This window comes from Chinchilla lanigera, unplaced genomic scaffold, assembly GCF_000276665.1.
Source record: "Chinchilla lanigera isolate Chin_1 unplaced genomic scaffold, ChiLan1.0 scaffold00055, whole genome shotgun sequence".
NCBI lineage: Eukaryota > Metazoa > Chordata > Mammalia > Rodentia > Chinchillidae > Chinchilla > Chinchilla lanigera.
This window is the reverse complement of record NW_004955456.1, coordinates 5,514,417-5,530,194: the sequence shown is the minus strand read 5'-3', so window position 1 is coordinate 5,530,194 and position 15,778 is coordinate 5,514,417. Positions and strand designations below refer to the sequence as shown.

General features: G+C 54.8%; 1 protein-coding gene across 1 annotated transcript in view; it reads right to left on the bottom strand.

Annotated features, from left to right (window-relative positions):
- Pkd1l1 (polycystic kidney disease 1 like 1) overlaps nt 1-15,778 on the bottom strand; it is a gene marked incomplete at its 5' end in the record, with an annotated part of 85,217 nt that overhangs the window by 52,148 nt on the left and 17,291 nt on the right. The window contains 9 exon segments of the mRNA XM_013520637.1: nt 892-1,107; nt 2,772-2,828; nt 4,306-4,501; nt 5,258-5,369; nt 8,721-8,841; nt 9,673-9,815; nt 11,894-11,971; nt 12,816-13,001; nt 15,660-15,719. Of these exon segments, the coding sequence (XP_013376091.1) occupies nt 892-1,107; nt 2,772-2,828; nt 4,306-4,501; nt 5,258-5,369; nt 8,721-8,841; nt 9,673-9,815; nt 11,894-11,971; nt 12,816-13,001; nt 15,660-15,719 (1,169 nt within the window).

Sequence of the window (15,778 nt, the reverse complement as noted above, 5' to 3'; positions counted from 1 at the left end):
GCCAGGCAGGTGCTTGTGCCACTGAGCTATATCCCCAGCTCTTTTCTTTCTTTCTCTCTTTCTCTCTCTCTTTCTTTCTTTCTTTCATACTGGAAATTGAACCCGGGGTCTTTGCACTGGGCTACAACACCCACCATTTTCCCATTTTTTTATTTGAGATAGGGTCTTGTTAAGTTACCCTGGCTTTGTTCCAACTTTTGAATCTCCTGCCTCAGCCTCCCTGAGTGCTGGGGTGACAGGTGTGCACCACCAGGGCTACTTTTTAAAGTAACACACGTAAGAAATCATTAGAATTAGTTCACACCATCACTCAAAACACAGATGGTTTTGTGATAAGTGATGTTTTTCTACCTCGAACACCTTCCCAATTATCCAAACAAAAACCGATCAAAACACTGGGAACCGACACCTTCCACAGACATTTGACAGTTCCAGTCAGAAGCTTCCAAATAACAAGCTGCTTCCCAGCATGATAAACACAGTCCTTCAGAAACTGCATCTAATTTGGGGAACGGTCACACACCAGGCTCAGGTTGGGAGGAGGGCGCGGCTGCGAGGTTGCTGCTGCTGCATTTGTCTGTAGTTTGGGGCTAGGGACGCACCCGGGGCCTTGCACACACCAGGCACACTCTCCACCCCGGCGCCTCTCCTCAGCTGCAGCTCGGGAACTTTCCCTAAACTAAGGGTTGAACTGAGGCCTCTACACTGAGCTACACACCACCACCACCACCTCTGCCCCCTTTTATAGTTTTGAGACAGGGTCTCTCTTAAGTCACTTAGTTGTCCAGGCTGGCTCCCACTCACCACCTCCTGCCTCAGCCTCCATTATAGGCCTGAGCCACACCTCCGACCTTCCACAGTTTTTCTGGGTGGGGAGAAAGTCTCACTTACGAGCAGTGCCTCAGAGATGACCTTCATGCCTTCCTCTTGCACGAAGTCCTCGTGCCCCAACTTCCCGGGCTCAGCGGCCTCCCAGACTCTGCAGACTAGCAGGATGAGCTCAAGCCCGAGGCCTCCGTCACCCACAAACCTCCCCGGGAGCTGGGCTTGGTCTCGAAGGAGCGCCCGGGCGAATCTGAGGATGCGCGCCGCAGTCGGAAACCGGAGCTGTGAGGGGCGACGGCACCGTCACCGGGCGGGCAGGCTGCTGACCCCGGGGTGAAGAGAGATGGACCGCCTCCACGCCCGGCCCGGGGACGAGGGCGCCCTCCTCTGAGACCGTCTGCTCTCTGGCGTCCAGAGGATCAAGGACAAATGAGAGGTCCCCACACCAAGGTCCTTCGTGCGTGGAGATGCGCCTGGTTTGAACCCTAGACACAGATCGGCGCCAGCTCCCTTCCCACCACCCATGAACACGCTGTGAGGTGTGACTGAAAACGCACGGGGAATGTTTAATTTTAAAAAATTATCACAGTAGAAGACACGCTGCCACGAACCTTCCTGGGAACCCCCCGCTCTGACACACCAAGCCCTTCCTTCTCGCACTTTCTGGAGTCCTCTTCCCTGGGTGTCTTTGCTGCACAGTCCTGGCGGCCTCAGCGTCCTGAACCGACTCAAAACACTTCCCTCTCATGGCCACCCTGACTTGGAGGCAGAGCCAGAAGTCAGCCGGTGCCAGAGCCGGTGGGTGAGGAGGCTGAAGGAGACACGCTGGCTTGTTTTTACGAGCCTGCCTTTATATTGGACGGCACTCGGCAGCAGCAGTCAGCGTATTTTTGAACACGCCTTGTAAAGACCCTCAGGAAAGAGGACTCCAGAGCTGCTTCAGAAAGTGGCAAGAACGATGGGATCAGCCTGTTTCAAATGAGGGGGAGATTTTGCAGGGTATAGTGAGCCCTTCCCAGTCCTTGTCGTGGTCCAGGAAGTTTGTATTTGTGATCCCATGGAAAGTTATTGGAATTCTAGTGAGCTGATTTTACTCTACCACTTCCAGTGCAACCCACAGCGAGAATCAAAGACACTAAGGCACATCTGTAGTTATGGGGAGCCAAGGGGCCCTGAGCCCAGACACAATGATGGCCATCCGGAACAAAGGCCTCAACCCAGGCCTTATTGATTCATGAAGAAGGGAGTGGCTTGAGGACGAGTGACTGTGAGAACTGTGAGAACTGTGAGAAGCAGGTGAGTGCCCTGAGCTGGGCTAGGTAGGAGGGCTGAGATCACCTCTGCAAATGCAGAGAGAAGGATCTGCAGAGAGAGTAATCTGCATGACACAACTGAGATAGTGTCTAATGTTTTGGGGTCGATGCTTTACCTCTGACATGTAATGTCTGAAGCCCCCAGCAGTCTATCCCAAGGCTCAGTGATAGTGTGGAGCAATGGCTCACACATCCCACCCCATCCCGGCTCACTTATGGGAACAACAGGGGTCCAGGGAAACACGTCTGCTGTCTTCAAGGACTACCATCAGCACCTCGGCTAGACTGACATGCACCACTTAAAGCCAAATGAAGGGATAAGGAAAAGTCCCGGCCAGCTCTGTACATATCAGTACATGGAAATAGGGTCAGGCTCAGCTGAAATGGAGACAATTGCTCCTCCTTCAAGGAGAGTCACTCAGGTGGTCCTCCACAGAGGGGGATTCATGGCAGTATGTCTTTTACTCTATTCTTAAATTTTAAGTATTCCCACTATTTTTCAATCAACCTTGTATTTCTAATCCAAGTGTCAAAGTGTAACTGAACTGTAAGTCTATTTCTCAAGAACTCATCAAGGTCCTCCCAACTGTGTCATAAAATCAGGAAAACTCCCTGGAAGGAAGTAGCACGTACCTTGATCGGGAGGCTTACGAGGTTCCTCAGTGTAAGAGCAGAATCAATCCTTTCATCCTGAATGGCAGAAACCAACAAGCAAGCAAACAAAACAATAATAACGAAGAGGACAGCTGAATTCTTCCCAGAGCTGCAGCTTGCTGTGCAGAAACAGAGCAGACTACACGCCTCTCAGAGGAGCGGCCTTCCCCAGCAAGAGCGTGACCTCGGCCTCACATTTGCCTCCAGCCTAGCGTCTTCCCTCCTCTGTGCCCCGCAGTGTCCCCAGGCCCCATCAAGACACCGTTGTGAGGTGGGAGGAGATGAGAGAACAGAACGAAGGGAAATGCTAAAAATAGCACAGGGAACAGCGTGGGGAGAAAACTATCGGTTCAAGCAAAGCGCCTCGGAATTACAGTGAACAAGACCTGTTCTTCATAGATGTGAATGTCTGCAGTGACCACTGTAAGGCAGCTGCAGAAATGTCATGAGCAAGCACACGAACCTTAGAATACACGGTTATCTCTCAAGAAGCTGTACAAAGTCAGGACTAACGCTGGGAGCCGCTGAAGCTGGAAACTGGTCGTATATGTGAGGGCAGGACAGAGCCAAGTGCCTCAGCAGTCAAGCTACCTCAGTCTTGGGAAAAGCATCCTGCCTGCACAAGTCAGTCATTAGTTGCTAGGCAACCCAGCCTCTGAGATACTAACTTTGCAAGGGTATAGATTAACACGCCTGCTGTGGATGGCAGGTCCTATTGCCCATCAGTAAGAGGTTGCCTCCACCTCACCCAGCTCCTGTCTCTTTATTTTTCCTCATTCCTGCCGCCATTCCTCCCCAGGGTACACCAAGAGACCTTAATTAACATTCAAGGATATTGTTTGCTATGTTTAGATCTAGAATGTCCCCCAGAAGTCACGTGTGTTCAGGCCTGGGGCTTGTGGAAGGCGATGTGATCATGGTGTTGCTGTACTCAGCACTGGATGGGTCCATGGTGAATCCATAGCTAAACATGCTGTTAGGTGGGGCCTCGTTGTAAGAGTTGGTGGGGGGGCTGTGTCTTTGGAGGTTGCACCCCCCAGAATCCTCCCTCTCCCTCTGCTTCCTGGCCCCATGACATGAGCAGCTGTCCTCCATCAGGCCCTTCCACCAGGGTGTGTCTGCTGATCATGGACTGAGTCCCCTGACCTGTGGGCCCAATTAAGCCTCTCCTCCTAAGCTGTGACCGTTGGGTACTGGGTCTCAGCACCAGGCAGGATGACTAAGACACTGCTGCTAACAAGACAAAAACAGACTGGATATACATAACTTTTCCTTGTAGAACTGATAGCAGAATTATGCAGAATGATGATAGAATTTCCTCTTTCCTAAACCAGCAGCACTCGTTGGAGAGATGACCAGCGTGAGACAGCGAGGGTGGGAGCCATGCCAGGGCCCACCTAGTGTCCTTCCTTGCCTGTGTTTCCTACCTATAATGTCTCATATGACAGCCAACCAGGCCCAGGCCTTCTGACCTGACCCAGGTTCACACTGACCCCTTAGCTCTGGGCCCTACCTGATCTGCAATAGCTAATGTGCACACTGCAGAAATCAGTTTGTCCTGTATCAGTGACCACCGGTCACAGGCAGTGGTTGTGTTGTCCTTAGCCAAGCGACTCAGGATCCAGGTGAGCATGGCGACGTAGTTCCTGATCTCCATGTCGCTCCCCATCAGCTGGAGGGTAGACAGGTTCCTCAGGCTGGAACTGTACCTGAAGGAAGCACAAGAGTTGTCACGGTTGTCACAACGCACTGCAAAACTCTTCACCCTGCTTGCTGAGGCTGGGGTGGAGCTCATTCTTTGTGGTGGGGCAGAGAAGACAGAGATGCAGTGGAGAGTTGGTCTGTGCAGAGGACACTCTAATCTTACACCCAAGTCCGAGCCAAGCCCTTTGATCTGAACCGGAAGGCACAAAAGCCCAAACAGATACAGCAGCACCATCACCAATGAAGGCCTATAGTCCAGAGTCCACGATGCCACAAGGGCTACCGCTGGCTGATGTTCCACAAGCACCCTAATAATTAGGAGGTGGTACTTAGAGCCCAGACATGTAGAAACAAAGTGAAATGGCGCCCATGAAGCCAACCATATTAATAATATATATAACATTAAATTTAATATATAACATTAAATATGAATGAGTCAAACAACCCAACCAAAAGACAAAGACTGTCAGACTGGATAGAAAAGCAAATGCCAACTATCTGACGTCTAGTGGGGACAGGTTACAGATGACACCTCAATTCAGCTTTTAAAAAAGAGCTTTGTGGGCTCCGGAGCAGGAGTACATATGCCCTGTAGATGTCAGTTTGCAGGACTGTCATGGCGGCAGGACTGCCCTGGTACCACCCTGATTTGTTCTCCTGCCCACCCCATGCAGGGAGTTCCTGCCACTACTTTCTCCACCCTGTCACCGGCTTCCAAGGAAACATGAATACGATGTCTGTGTCACAGAGCAGTTACTCACAGGTCCTCGCTGGGGCAGCTGTTCCCATGGTAACGCGGCAGCACAGTCACTTCCACGGAGCACGGCTGTACCCTGGAGCCTTGGCCATCTGCGATCTCAGTGGAAACCACGACTGTAGGGGAAGAGGACGCAGCAGAGCTGCCCTGGGGACACGCAGGCTGCGGTGAGGCCTTTTCACACACTGACAGGGCAGCTCCGTCCCGGCCAAGTTCAGGATGAGAGGGAACAGCAGTCTGTCTTCCTGCCCAAGGTGCTGCTTGGTGGATACCAACCAGCCAGTGAGCAGACCCCTGCTGATCTGCGGGCTGGGGTCTCCGTGAAGCTACAGGGCACCAAACATGCCAGGGCAGGGAGGAAGCGTTCAGGCTGTCCCTGCCTCTCGGGAGATCGTGCTCTCGACATGAAATCTGAGCGCTGCACAAGGAGACGAGTGCCGCTCAGACGAGGGAGACAGGAGCCGTCCCTGAGGCGGCAGCACACGCTGGCCACACGCTGCAGGGGTCGGGGAACAGCGGGGTCATTCGTGGCGCAGACACCCTTCGACCGCGGCGCGGTGAACCTGCAGCAGCACAGGATGTTGGGCGAGCAGGGTGCCCGCTCGCCAGCGTGTCCCCTCCAGTGACAGGGTAAGAAATGCTGCATGGGACAGCAGCCCCATGGGAAACCGGAGCGTGAGCTCCAGACTCAAGGGTTAGGGCTCCATTTTAACACACTCCAGGTTTAAAAGGCCTTTAAAAAAGAGGCGAAGGAGGATCTGACCAGGGGAAAACTGCATGAAGACACTGCGATGTGCCAGGAAGTGCCATGCTGGGGTCCCAGGAATTCCCTCATGCGACAGAGGGAGGGGGTGGTGCGGCAACCTGTAGGTGAGCTCAGGCATGACGTCACCGGGTGAGGGTCACAAGCACAGTCACGTGAGCCACACAGGAGCCCCCACGCAGGCACCCTGGGTGTCTGTGTGACACTTTGGACCTGAAACCCTGTGCTAAGGGCTGGGACTGAATTCAGAGGTCGGGGCTTCTCAGGACGTGGCCCCTGGATGCCTGCACCCCAAGCTGTCTGCAAGCGAACTCTGGGCTCCACGTTTCCCTGAGGGTTTGAGTTGCAGACGACGTGTGGCCCTGGGATAAGCATCCCTGCCGTGGATATGCCGGGCCTGCGAATCCGACAGGGGACAGAAGAGGCGGAGCAGGCTGCAGAAGACTCAGAAGTGACACAGAGCTCATGTCCCGTCCCCGTGTGCGAAAGGCAGGACGAGATAAGGCGTGTGTTTAACGCCCGTTACGCTGCATGCAGCTGGCTTACGTCTACCCTCTTCTAAACCCTGAGTTTGGACGCTTGTGGGAAGTTGTCACACTCACAGGGACAATAACGAGCAACTGCCGCACGAGCATAGGAGCTGAGTCACATCGCTAACCCTCCCGCACTGCTCTGGGACTGGGACCTGAGATTTGGTTCTGCACATTTATGTCAGAAACCCCTTTCTTCCAGCACGGAGCAGAGACCCTTCCCCAGGTCTCCTATCTGGACATCTGTCCAGCCCATGGCCTGTGGCTATCTGGCAGACAGAGGTCCTTCGTGTCCCTACACATTGTGCGGTACTCTAGGTGTTAGTACAGCTGCGGCCACCAGCAGGGTACCTGTGGCAGTGGGCATCCTGGACACATCCTGTTCGACTCAGCTTGTGGGATCCATCCCTACACTACCACACACCGGAGAGCTTGGAAGGCAAATCCACTAAGCGAAAATCTCGGGAAGGCAGAGGCTGAATGCAGATTTGGTATTTAAGGGTTGATCAAGTTAGGCCCACGAGCACCATCTCCACCCACTCAGCCAGCATCTTCTGTGCTCCTCAGGAGGGAAGGCAGAATCATGGTGATTGTTTTAAAAAGCAGAATATGATCACAAAGCTCACGCAGCACCTTGCTCACTCCATTTGACTTAAATCTAGAAGAGTGTGCAAGGGCTGCGGTCGGAGGTGGTGGGGAAGCCTCACAAAGAAAGTGTGCTTGCGGGGCTTGGCAGCGGTGAGATCTGAACACAGAAGGTGCGAGTGAGTGCAGACTTCAGGCTGGAATAGGCTCCTCCGCCCACAGCAAAGGAACTTCCAGACTAGCGACGCTCAACCTGGCTTGCACACTGGACTCACACAGGAGTTCAAAAAATGAAACAAAAGCACAGACATCACCCCCAGGACTCTCATTTGACCAGAGCCTGTGTCAAATGTTCCCATTCCCATACGTTCCGGTGAGACCCACTGCAAGGGCTGGTCTGGAACTGGACAGGTCCTCAGGCTGCAGGGTCGGGGGGAAAGTAGCTGACGCTATGGGATTCACTTTGCTTCACTTTGCTGTGGGGTGGACCTGGATGTCCCCTACAGCAAGGCCCATCTGTTTAACTTGGTTCCAGAGTGCTGCTATGGGGAGGTGATGGTACCTTTAAGAGGTGGAGCCTAATGGGAGGTCTTGGGTCATGGGGGGCGTGGCCTTGAAGGGATATAAAGACCCTGGCTCCTTCTCTTCCTCTGTCTGTCACACTCAGCCACGAGGTAACCAGGCCTCCTTCTCCACACTCTGCCACGTTGGTGGTGCCAGCCACAGCATTGTAGCCAATGAACTATGGAATGAAACGTCCAAGACCACAAACTGAAGCAAAAACTGTCCTCTTTCCAAACTGACTTAGGAATTTAGGACTTGCTACAGGGATGGAAGGCCGGCTAACACGAGGATTATAACGAGCTAACTCAATAGTGACTTACCCCACATTCTCCTTCTGGGATAAGGAGTACCTTGGTTTGGTGTCACCTCAAATAAATGCAAAATTCACCAGAGATGACATATTTCCTTAGTAAATAAAGGATATCTTGGTCTCACCTACTTAACTCATGTCTAAAAACAGTCTGGGGCATTTTATCATTTATATTACATTTTAGTTACAATTTAAGATATAAAAAGCCAGTTTATGGAGGGATTCCTAGGGCCAGGGAGATAGCTCAGTAGCACAAGCACCTGCCTGGCAAGTGCAAGGTCCTGAGTTTGATTCCTGGTACAAAAAAAAAAAAAGAAAAGAAATGCGAGATTCCTAATGTCCTTCCTGTGTGAAAAGGTAGATTATTGGCCTAAACTAAAAAGTATTAAACTTATCAAGGTGATTAAATGATTTTAATTTCTAGACAAATAGTGGGGTTTTTTTTTGTTTCGGATTTTTTGGTTTTTGACTTTGTTTTTTGAGACAGGGTCTTGCTATGTAATTTAGGTTGGTCTTCAACTCACAGTGTAGCCCAGGCTGACCTTAAACAGACATTAATCCTAGCTCAGCCCTTCCAAGTATTGGGACTATAGGCATGTGCCACTACACGTGGTTTAGACACATAGTTTTAAGAACTTTTACTTTGTGGAAACCAGGAGAGGTTTGTGACTGTCAATAGGTACAACCAATCACCCCAATTCTCCCAGTGACCTACCTTTGTAATTGTCCAAGGGGTCTCCAGCAGGCAGGGCAAAATAGTACTGGGTGTCTCTCCCCCGGTACAGGGTGTGTCTGGACGTGTTTCCTATCCGGTAACTGAATTCATAATGAAAATCCTATGAGGAGCAAAGACAGGAGAGCGGAACACATCGTGGATGGCATTATGGATAAGTGCAGCTGCACCTGCAGCCTCCATGGCACCCAGAGGCATATTCTATAGCAGAGTCAGGGTTAATCATGGCAAGGAATGGGCCTCAGCTACACAGTTCACCTGGGGCCTCCTTGCCCTGAGGGGCTCTCCTGTCCCCCTGTCTAAGGGCTTCTTGCAGAAAGCAGACTCCTCACTCGGGGTCAGCTAGCTCTCTTGACCCTGGTAACTCCTGACAGTCATGAGTCAGACCATCAAGGCCCCTCAGCTGCACCTCAGCTTCTGGCTACCGTGGGGGGAGCAGGGGGGAACAGACTGTCCAGAGCAGAGGTCACTGGGAGCAGGTCCCGAGGGAGGCCAGAGCCTGGCCCCTCATGAGGACAAAGGCTTCAGAGGAGAAGCGGCAAGGGTGAGTGGGGTGGAGGGGCAGCGCAGGCCTTGTCCACAGTGAGGAGCCAGGGAAGGGGCCTGGGATTGTGGTGTCTCAGCCTCCTTCCTGGTGCTCAGGAGGAAGCGCTGTTCTCATCCCAGCACTTCTCCAAGTGAGTGCAGAGCCCCTACCAGCCCGAGGGGGAGCTGCCCTCCTTTCTTTCCCACCTATCCAGGGTGTCTGCTCTCCTCTGTTTAGCAGGAAAGGAAGGGGCCCTGTTCACCCCAACTTTTCAACATTCAGTTGCTGTCCCAAGTTCTTCTGGGGTAGAAACATTCCTGCCTCAGCCTGCCCTGCAGAGAGTGCACTGAAATTTCCCAGGGCAGTCACTGTCTCCCTCTCCCAGCGCAGCCCGGGTTGGCCACGTACCGGTGTCCCTGACATGCAGAAGATGCTGAAGACCGTGAGGGCCTCCCGCCCACGGTGGGGCTGCAGCTGGCAGGTGGTGTCCTGGGGCGCAGGGCGGACAGACACGTAGAGCTGGGCGCGGCCCTGCAAGCCGGACTCTGCAGCTGAGAGAGATGGGGGATGCTCAGCCGCGGGGAGAACCCCGTGGAGCTGTGGGTCACGCTTTCAGAGCTCCTGTCTTACAGCAGGGTCTGGAAGTGGGGTCCCAGGACCAGCGGCCTCAGTGTCCTTCGGGAGCTGGTCAGACAGGCAGCTCCCGGGGTTCACCCCACACTGAGACCCAGCAGCTGTGTCTTTGCAGCCCTCTGGGGAATTTTCGCAGCCGTGGGACTGGAGAACCCCATGTGGTGATTAACACACGGAGACCTGAACTTTCGGAGCCCAGCAGCGAGGGCGGACAGGACAGACCCGCGTGGTGTCCCCGGAGAGACACAGCCCAGGGGGCGGGACTCAGGTGCGTGCATGTCACCCCGAGCCTCAGACCTCATCTGCTGGACTCCTGAGACCACCATGTCGGTGACATAAATCAGTCACAGTGTGAACGTCGTGTGTTTCTCTCATAGGAAAACCCCAAAGCATGAATGAATTCAAGAGCAAGACAAAAGACAGATCATAGGAAACAGGAGATAAAACTTTTGCAAAAGGCAAGGGGACCAGGAGGTGGAAGAGAGGAGGGGAGAGGGGTGCGTTGTCGTATGCCAGCTCTATACTATGAGGTAAGACTTACACGGCACGCGTACATTAATAAAAACAAGGCCTCTGTCATACGGGCACACGGGACAGCTAAGTTAATCTGTGCCACTGACTCGAGTTTATATTGTTATCAACTACATTTCTATCACAAGTATTTTCAGCCAGATGTGGTGGGGCACACTGTAATCCCAGCACTCGGGAGGCTGAGGCAGGAGGATCACTGAGAGGTGAAGGCCAGCCTGGGCTACATAGTGAGACCCTGCCCCTAAATCAACATATAGCGTTCAACAACCCTGCTGCAAATAGCTGCGCAGCGCTGCCCTGAGCAGCTCCACAGCAGTACACATAGCCGTTATTCCCCAAAGAGGAAACACTTTATGCTTCCTGCATCGTTAGTCACCTGTAGTGACAATTCTCATGCATAAAGTTTTTAAAAACTTGTACTGTATTTCTCTTCACATGAATCACAGATGGAGACTCGCATGTCAAACTGCTTATGATCACTGTCACAGCAGGGACCGTTTGCGGAGCCTGTGCCACCTGCTGGGGGACACTGTGCGCATGTGACATCATTTAAGAGTCACATCAACCGCAGAAGACGGACCCCTTCACCCGAGCAGTGCCCCCCAGGGCGGGGGCGATGCCACCCACGCACAGGATAGGTGCGCAGAAGAAGGCAAGTTGGAGCCAGCAGCCTGAGTGCGAGGGGCAGATGGCTCAGGGAGAGGGGCGGGGATTCGGCAGATTTCAGAGGTGCCACAGAGTAGAGGGCAAAGGTGTTTGTGGAACTGGCAGGAGCGGGGCCAGGACTTAGCATCTGAGTGCTGAGCAGATGCAGGGCAGCTGCCAGGGTCCACACTACGCCTGGGACCACTGTGTGCTGGGCCAGCGCTCTCTCAGGCTCTATCGCCTACCCTTTTTAAATTTTTTTATTTTCAGACAAGGTTTTGCTAAGGTGTCCAGGCTGAGCTCGAACTCGAGATCCTCCTGCCTCAGCCTCCCCACAGTGGGTATTAATGAGTGCAAAAACATAGATACTGAGCCAACTCTAGATATGGATGCAAATGGTGGACTCCTCTGCGGCTGTGAAATGGAAGGAAGGCCTCTCGAAGCAGAGGGCAATGTCTAGGAGTCACCCAAATGACGATCTCGGGGGAAACGGAATGAGGGGTGTGGGCCTGGGGAGGGTGAGCCGGGCGGGTGAGCTCACACTCACACTGCCCACAGGACGCCCGCAGGGACACCTGGTCGGAGGTTACATAGGAGGTGCGATCAAAACTCCGGTGAACACTTAAATGCAAACTGTAACCACTGTTACTGTAACAAACACATTGCCAGGAAGCCCCTTTAAAATCCTCTGGACAGAGAGGAAGGGCGAGGCAGGGCAGGACCAGGGAAGGGGCGCTGGGGAGAAGGGCGCCATTCAGGAGGAAACACCAGTAAGACGGAACACAGCTCCCTCGCACCCGGTCCACCGCCAGAGACTCACCCACGGACGCCTGCAGGACGTACGTCTCTCCGCTGCGCAGGGAGTACGGCTGCACTGTCACAGTTGGCTTGGTGATACCTAGACACGGGGAGGTGGCCACAGGGCAGCGCGGTCAGCGGCTCCAGCCCAGGAGCGGGACAGGGTCCTGGAGCAGGTTTGCACTCGCTCTGGGTGAAAGTCAGATGCCAGCTTCCACGTCCTGTCCCTGCGTGTGGGTGACACTGCTCCCTCACCTACAGAGCTGGGCCCCTATCTGCACCCCAAGAAGCCTGCAGAGGGGGACCAGTCACCCTGGGCCAGAGACGACTCCTGCACAGAGGGAGCCCTGGCCAGTGCATGCTTTCTTTCCTTTTTTTTTTTTGGTACTCCAGTGCTTACTTTCTGTGCTTGTGGTGGGTTCTATTTTTTTTTCCGGTACTGGGAATCGAACTCATGACCTTGCGCTTGCCAGGCAGGCGCTGTGCCGCTGAGCTAAATCCCCAGCCCCCTTGTGGTGGGTTCTGAGTCATGTTCTACTTCATGCGTCTGGCTGATTATGAAATACCATTAAAGTATTTCAGAAGGACTTGTAAGTCTTTGCAGAATATTAGCTATGAAGAAGTGTTAATGTGGGTGCAGCCACTGCCCTGGGGGCTGGATTTCGTCAGCTGACCCTGTGCTCCTCACCCTGAAATCAGGAGGAATCTGGAACAGAGACCAGGAACGGGAACAGGAAGGGTTTCACACATCACGGTGCTGCCATAGCATTTCCGGACACACTTCCAGGTCAGGTGAGAAGGGAGCCGTCGGGGAACAGTGTGACGTGCAGAGCCCCCCAGAGGCTGGGGGTGACCCGGTCACGGGTGTTGTTAGGAAAGGAGCGTAAAGATGCCACCGTGGAAACCCCCGCAGATCCCCGAATCTAAAGGGCGCGCCTGCCCACCTGCTGCCGTGTAACCCTGGAAGACCTCGCGGCGGACTGGGGCTTTGGGCCAGTCGATGGTGAGGACAGGTGGGGCTCCGTCCGCGGAGACAAAGGGGCCCAGCAGGCTGTCCCCCTCCCCGGGGCCGCCCTGGGCAGCGTCTGCCTCTGCACTGGGTCCCGATCCCGGGAGGCGGGCGCTGTTGCCTAAGACGGAAAACGTTCCTGATAGAAACAGGGGCGGGGACTTTGCAGAAATGGGAAGGGGATTCAGGATGGGAGAAGACAGGGAGAGGAATGACGAAGGCGGGGCCTGCGTGCGCGCGCGTGCCAGTTCCCCGGAGGACTGCAGCCGTGACGCACCGCCACGCGCCAGCAGCAACTAAAGAGCAGAAAGCCCTGGTTGTTTCTACTGGCTCAGCCTTGCCGTTATAACTGTTCCTAGGCTGGTGGATGTCGCTGTCTGCAACCCAACACCGTCTTCCTCCACTGAAGACAATGAGGAAGGCTGGGGGAGAGGGCAGTGGCAGGCACAGAAAGCGTCATTTTGTATCTCATCAGGAGACCGCGCTGCCGGTGGGAATTTACAGAGGTGGCCAGGCGCCCCCTATGCTCTGCCAAGTGAAACAGCGGTTAGGAAACTACTGGGCGCACCGCCAGCCTTTTCTTTTCAAAACTGCGCGAATGCACGGAAATCAGAGGGCACCGTCGTGAGTGGGCCCTGTAGAGTGCTTCAGAGCGGATTTTGACTGTGCTGTTGGGAATCTTCCTCCGTGGCAGAAACGAAGCCCTGCTGGAAGCCTGGAGCTGGGGCTCACATAGTGCCGCCCGCAGCAGTCGTTTTCTGGGGCGTGTGTGTGTCAGATGTGACGGGGCGCACCTTCGCTGTGTGAGATTTTTTCAACCATGTGCAATTGCAAATGGATAAATGAACAAGATGACAAAGTAGCCCTGAAAATACAGGGTTCTACGTGACAGAGAGGACGTACTTTGTTATTCTATAATCCACGATCTAATGACCCCTCCCTCCGTCTTCCTTCCGCAGGTGTTCACTCTGATCATCCAGCTCTAAGGCCAGGTCTGCCATCGTCATATGGAGGGCGTCTGAGACACGGAGGAGGAAGCAGAGGAAAGACAGTGACAGTGACGGCGAGGAGGGGGCCGAGTACGCAGAAGACAGGATCTGGGTGCAGGAAGGCGCAGGCAGGGCTGGGCTGCAGCGCCCAGCGTGGGGACAGGGGTGGGGACAGAGCGTGGCCAGGAGCTGGAGAGCTACAGGCGGTGGGGGAGGCCCCAGGGGCAGGGGATCCAAGAAGGTGACCGGCTCAGGGGCAGAAGCAGTGACAGAGACAGAGGCTGTACGCTGCGACTGGGAGAGCAGGGACAGCGGGTGGAACCAAGCTCCGGCCCCAGTGGGTCTGTCAGTGGACTGCACATTTAAACACTTTTCTGTACATCGTGAGGTTTTGATATCCTAAAGACAAACCAAAAATAGAAACAGCGGCAACCAAACCCTTCTCTGGTGAAGCAGAGACCACATCCCCTAGGCTGGCTGATTTTCTTTTTTTTTTTGGTCATACTGAGGGTTGAACCCAGGTCTTCACCTGAGTCCTTTTCAGTTTTATTCTGAGACAAGGTCTTCCTAAATTGCCAAGTTGATTGCGCTGAGCTCAAACTTGCCATCCTCCTGCCTCAGCCTCCCAGAGTGCTGGGATAGCCAGTATGCACCACCACACACAGCTTAGCCAACTTTTAAAGATAGCAGTGGTCCAGCCAAGCCCAGATCCTGAGATGCAAACTCTAGGTCCAGGGCGAGAGCCCTCTGTGACGGCCACACTGGAACATGACATTGCTCTGCTTAGCCCTGGTAGGGCAGGTGCGGCCGCGAGGTGCAGAGCCCAGGGGACTGTCCCATCGGTTGGTCGTAAGGCACCTGGTGCTGCCTCTGCCCATCTCGCCTCCCTTGGAGGCCCCCGCAGAGACCGCTGCTGTCCCTGCACTGGTCTTTGGTGACCCCGCCACCCCGAGCTGCCCCACACGGCCTGTGGGGGGCTCCTCCATGTCCGGGACCTGGAGCAGACTGAGCTGTGTCCCCCGCCTGTCCTGTGCATCCTCCACGGCTGCCCAGCCATGTCCCACGCTGGAGCACGGGCAGCAGGACACGGGACGGACAGGAGGCCACGGGGCCGAAGGGGCCACCGTGAGAGGAGCCGGGAGAGGAGCCCGGCCGGCTCGGGGCGCCCCGCTCCACGCCACAGACCCGACGTCTGCCCGTCCTCGGGTTGTCTGTCCAGTGGACAGGTCTGTCACCATCCGTGCGTCCATCTGAGGCCTGGACCCTTCTTGACCTGTCTGTCACCGGGGAGGTCACCGGTTCGTTCACCGCCCACCTTCTCTGGAGGACAGGTCACCCACCGAGGGGCCGCCCGGCCTTAGGGGGAGAACGCGTGGCTTCCTGACGTCCTGTCACTCACTTGCACCCTCTGTGGACGCCGGCGCTGGCGCTATGATGGCTGCAGGGATGGGGGCGGGACGCTGGCCATGGAGCTTTCCTCAAAGGCCCAGGGGGTTAAACAATGGTGCCGGCGCTCCACATGGGCAGAGTCGGCGCGTGGGGCAGTAGGGCCATTGGGAGAGTGGGGGTTCAGAGGGGGACAGCGTGGGAAGAGCCCGGGGCAGTGTCCCCAGGAGGAGATATGGGGTCCTTGTGACCCCAACAGCCCCATGTGGTTGGACAGCAGGTTGGGAAAGGAGAGCAGGCGGGGAGTCCCGCTGCGGCACACCACGCCGCACGGGATGCAGACTGCAGGAAGGAGGTACAGGGAAGATGGGGTACGGACGGGGGCACAGCACAAGCAGGGTCACCTGGCTGCCGTCCTCTGGCCGGCTCTGCTTCTTGGATGTCACTGTAGTAGGCTTCGAAGTCTACATGAGACAAAACCGTGGGTCCCACGGGAATCCACAGGGAGAGTGGAAGGGGGAAG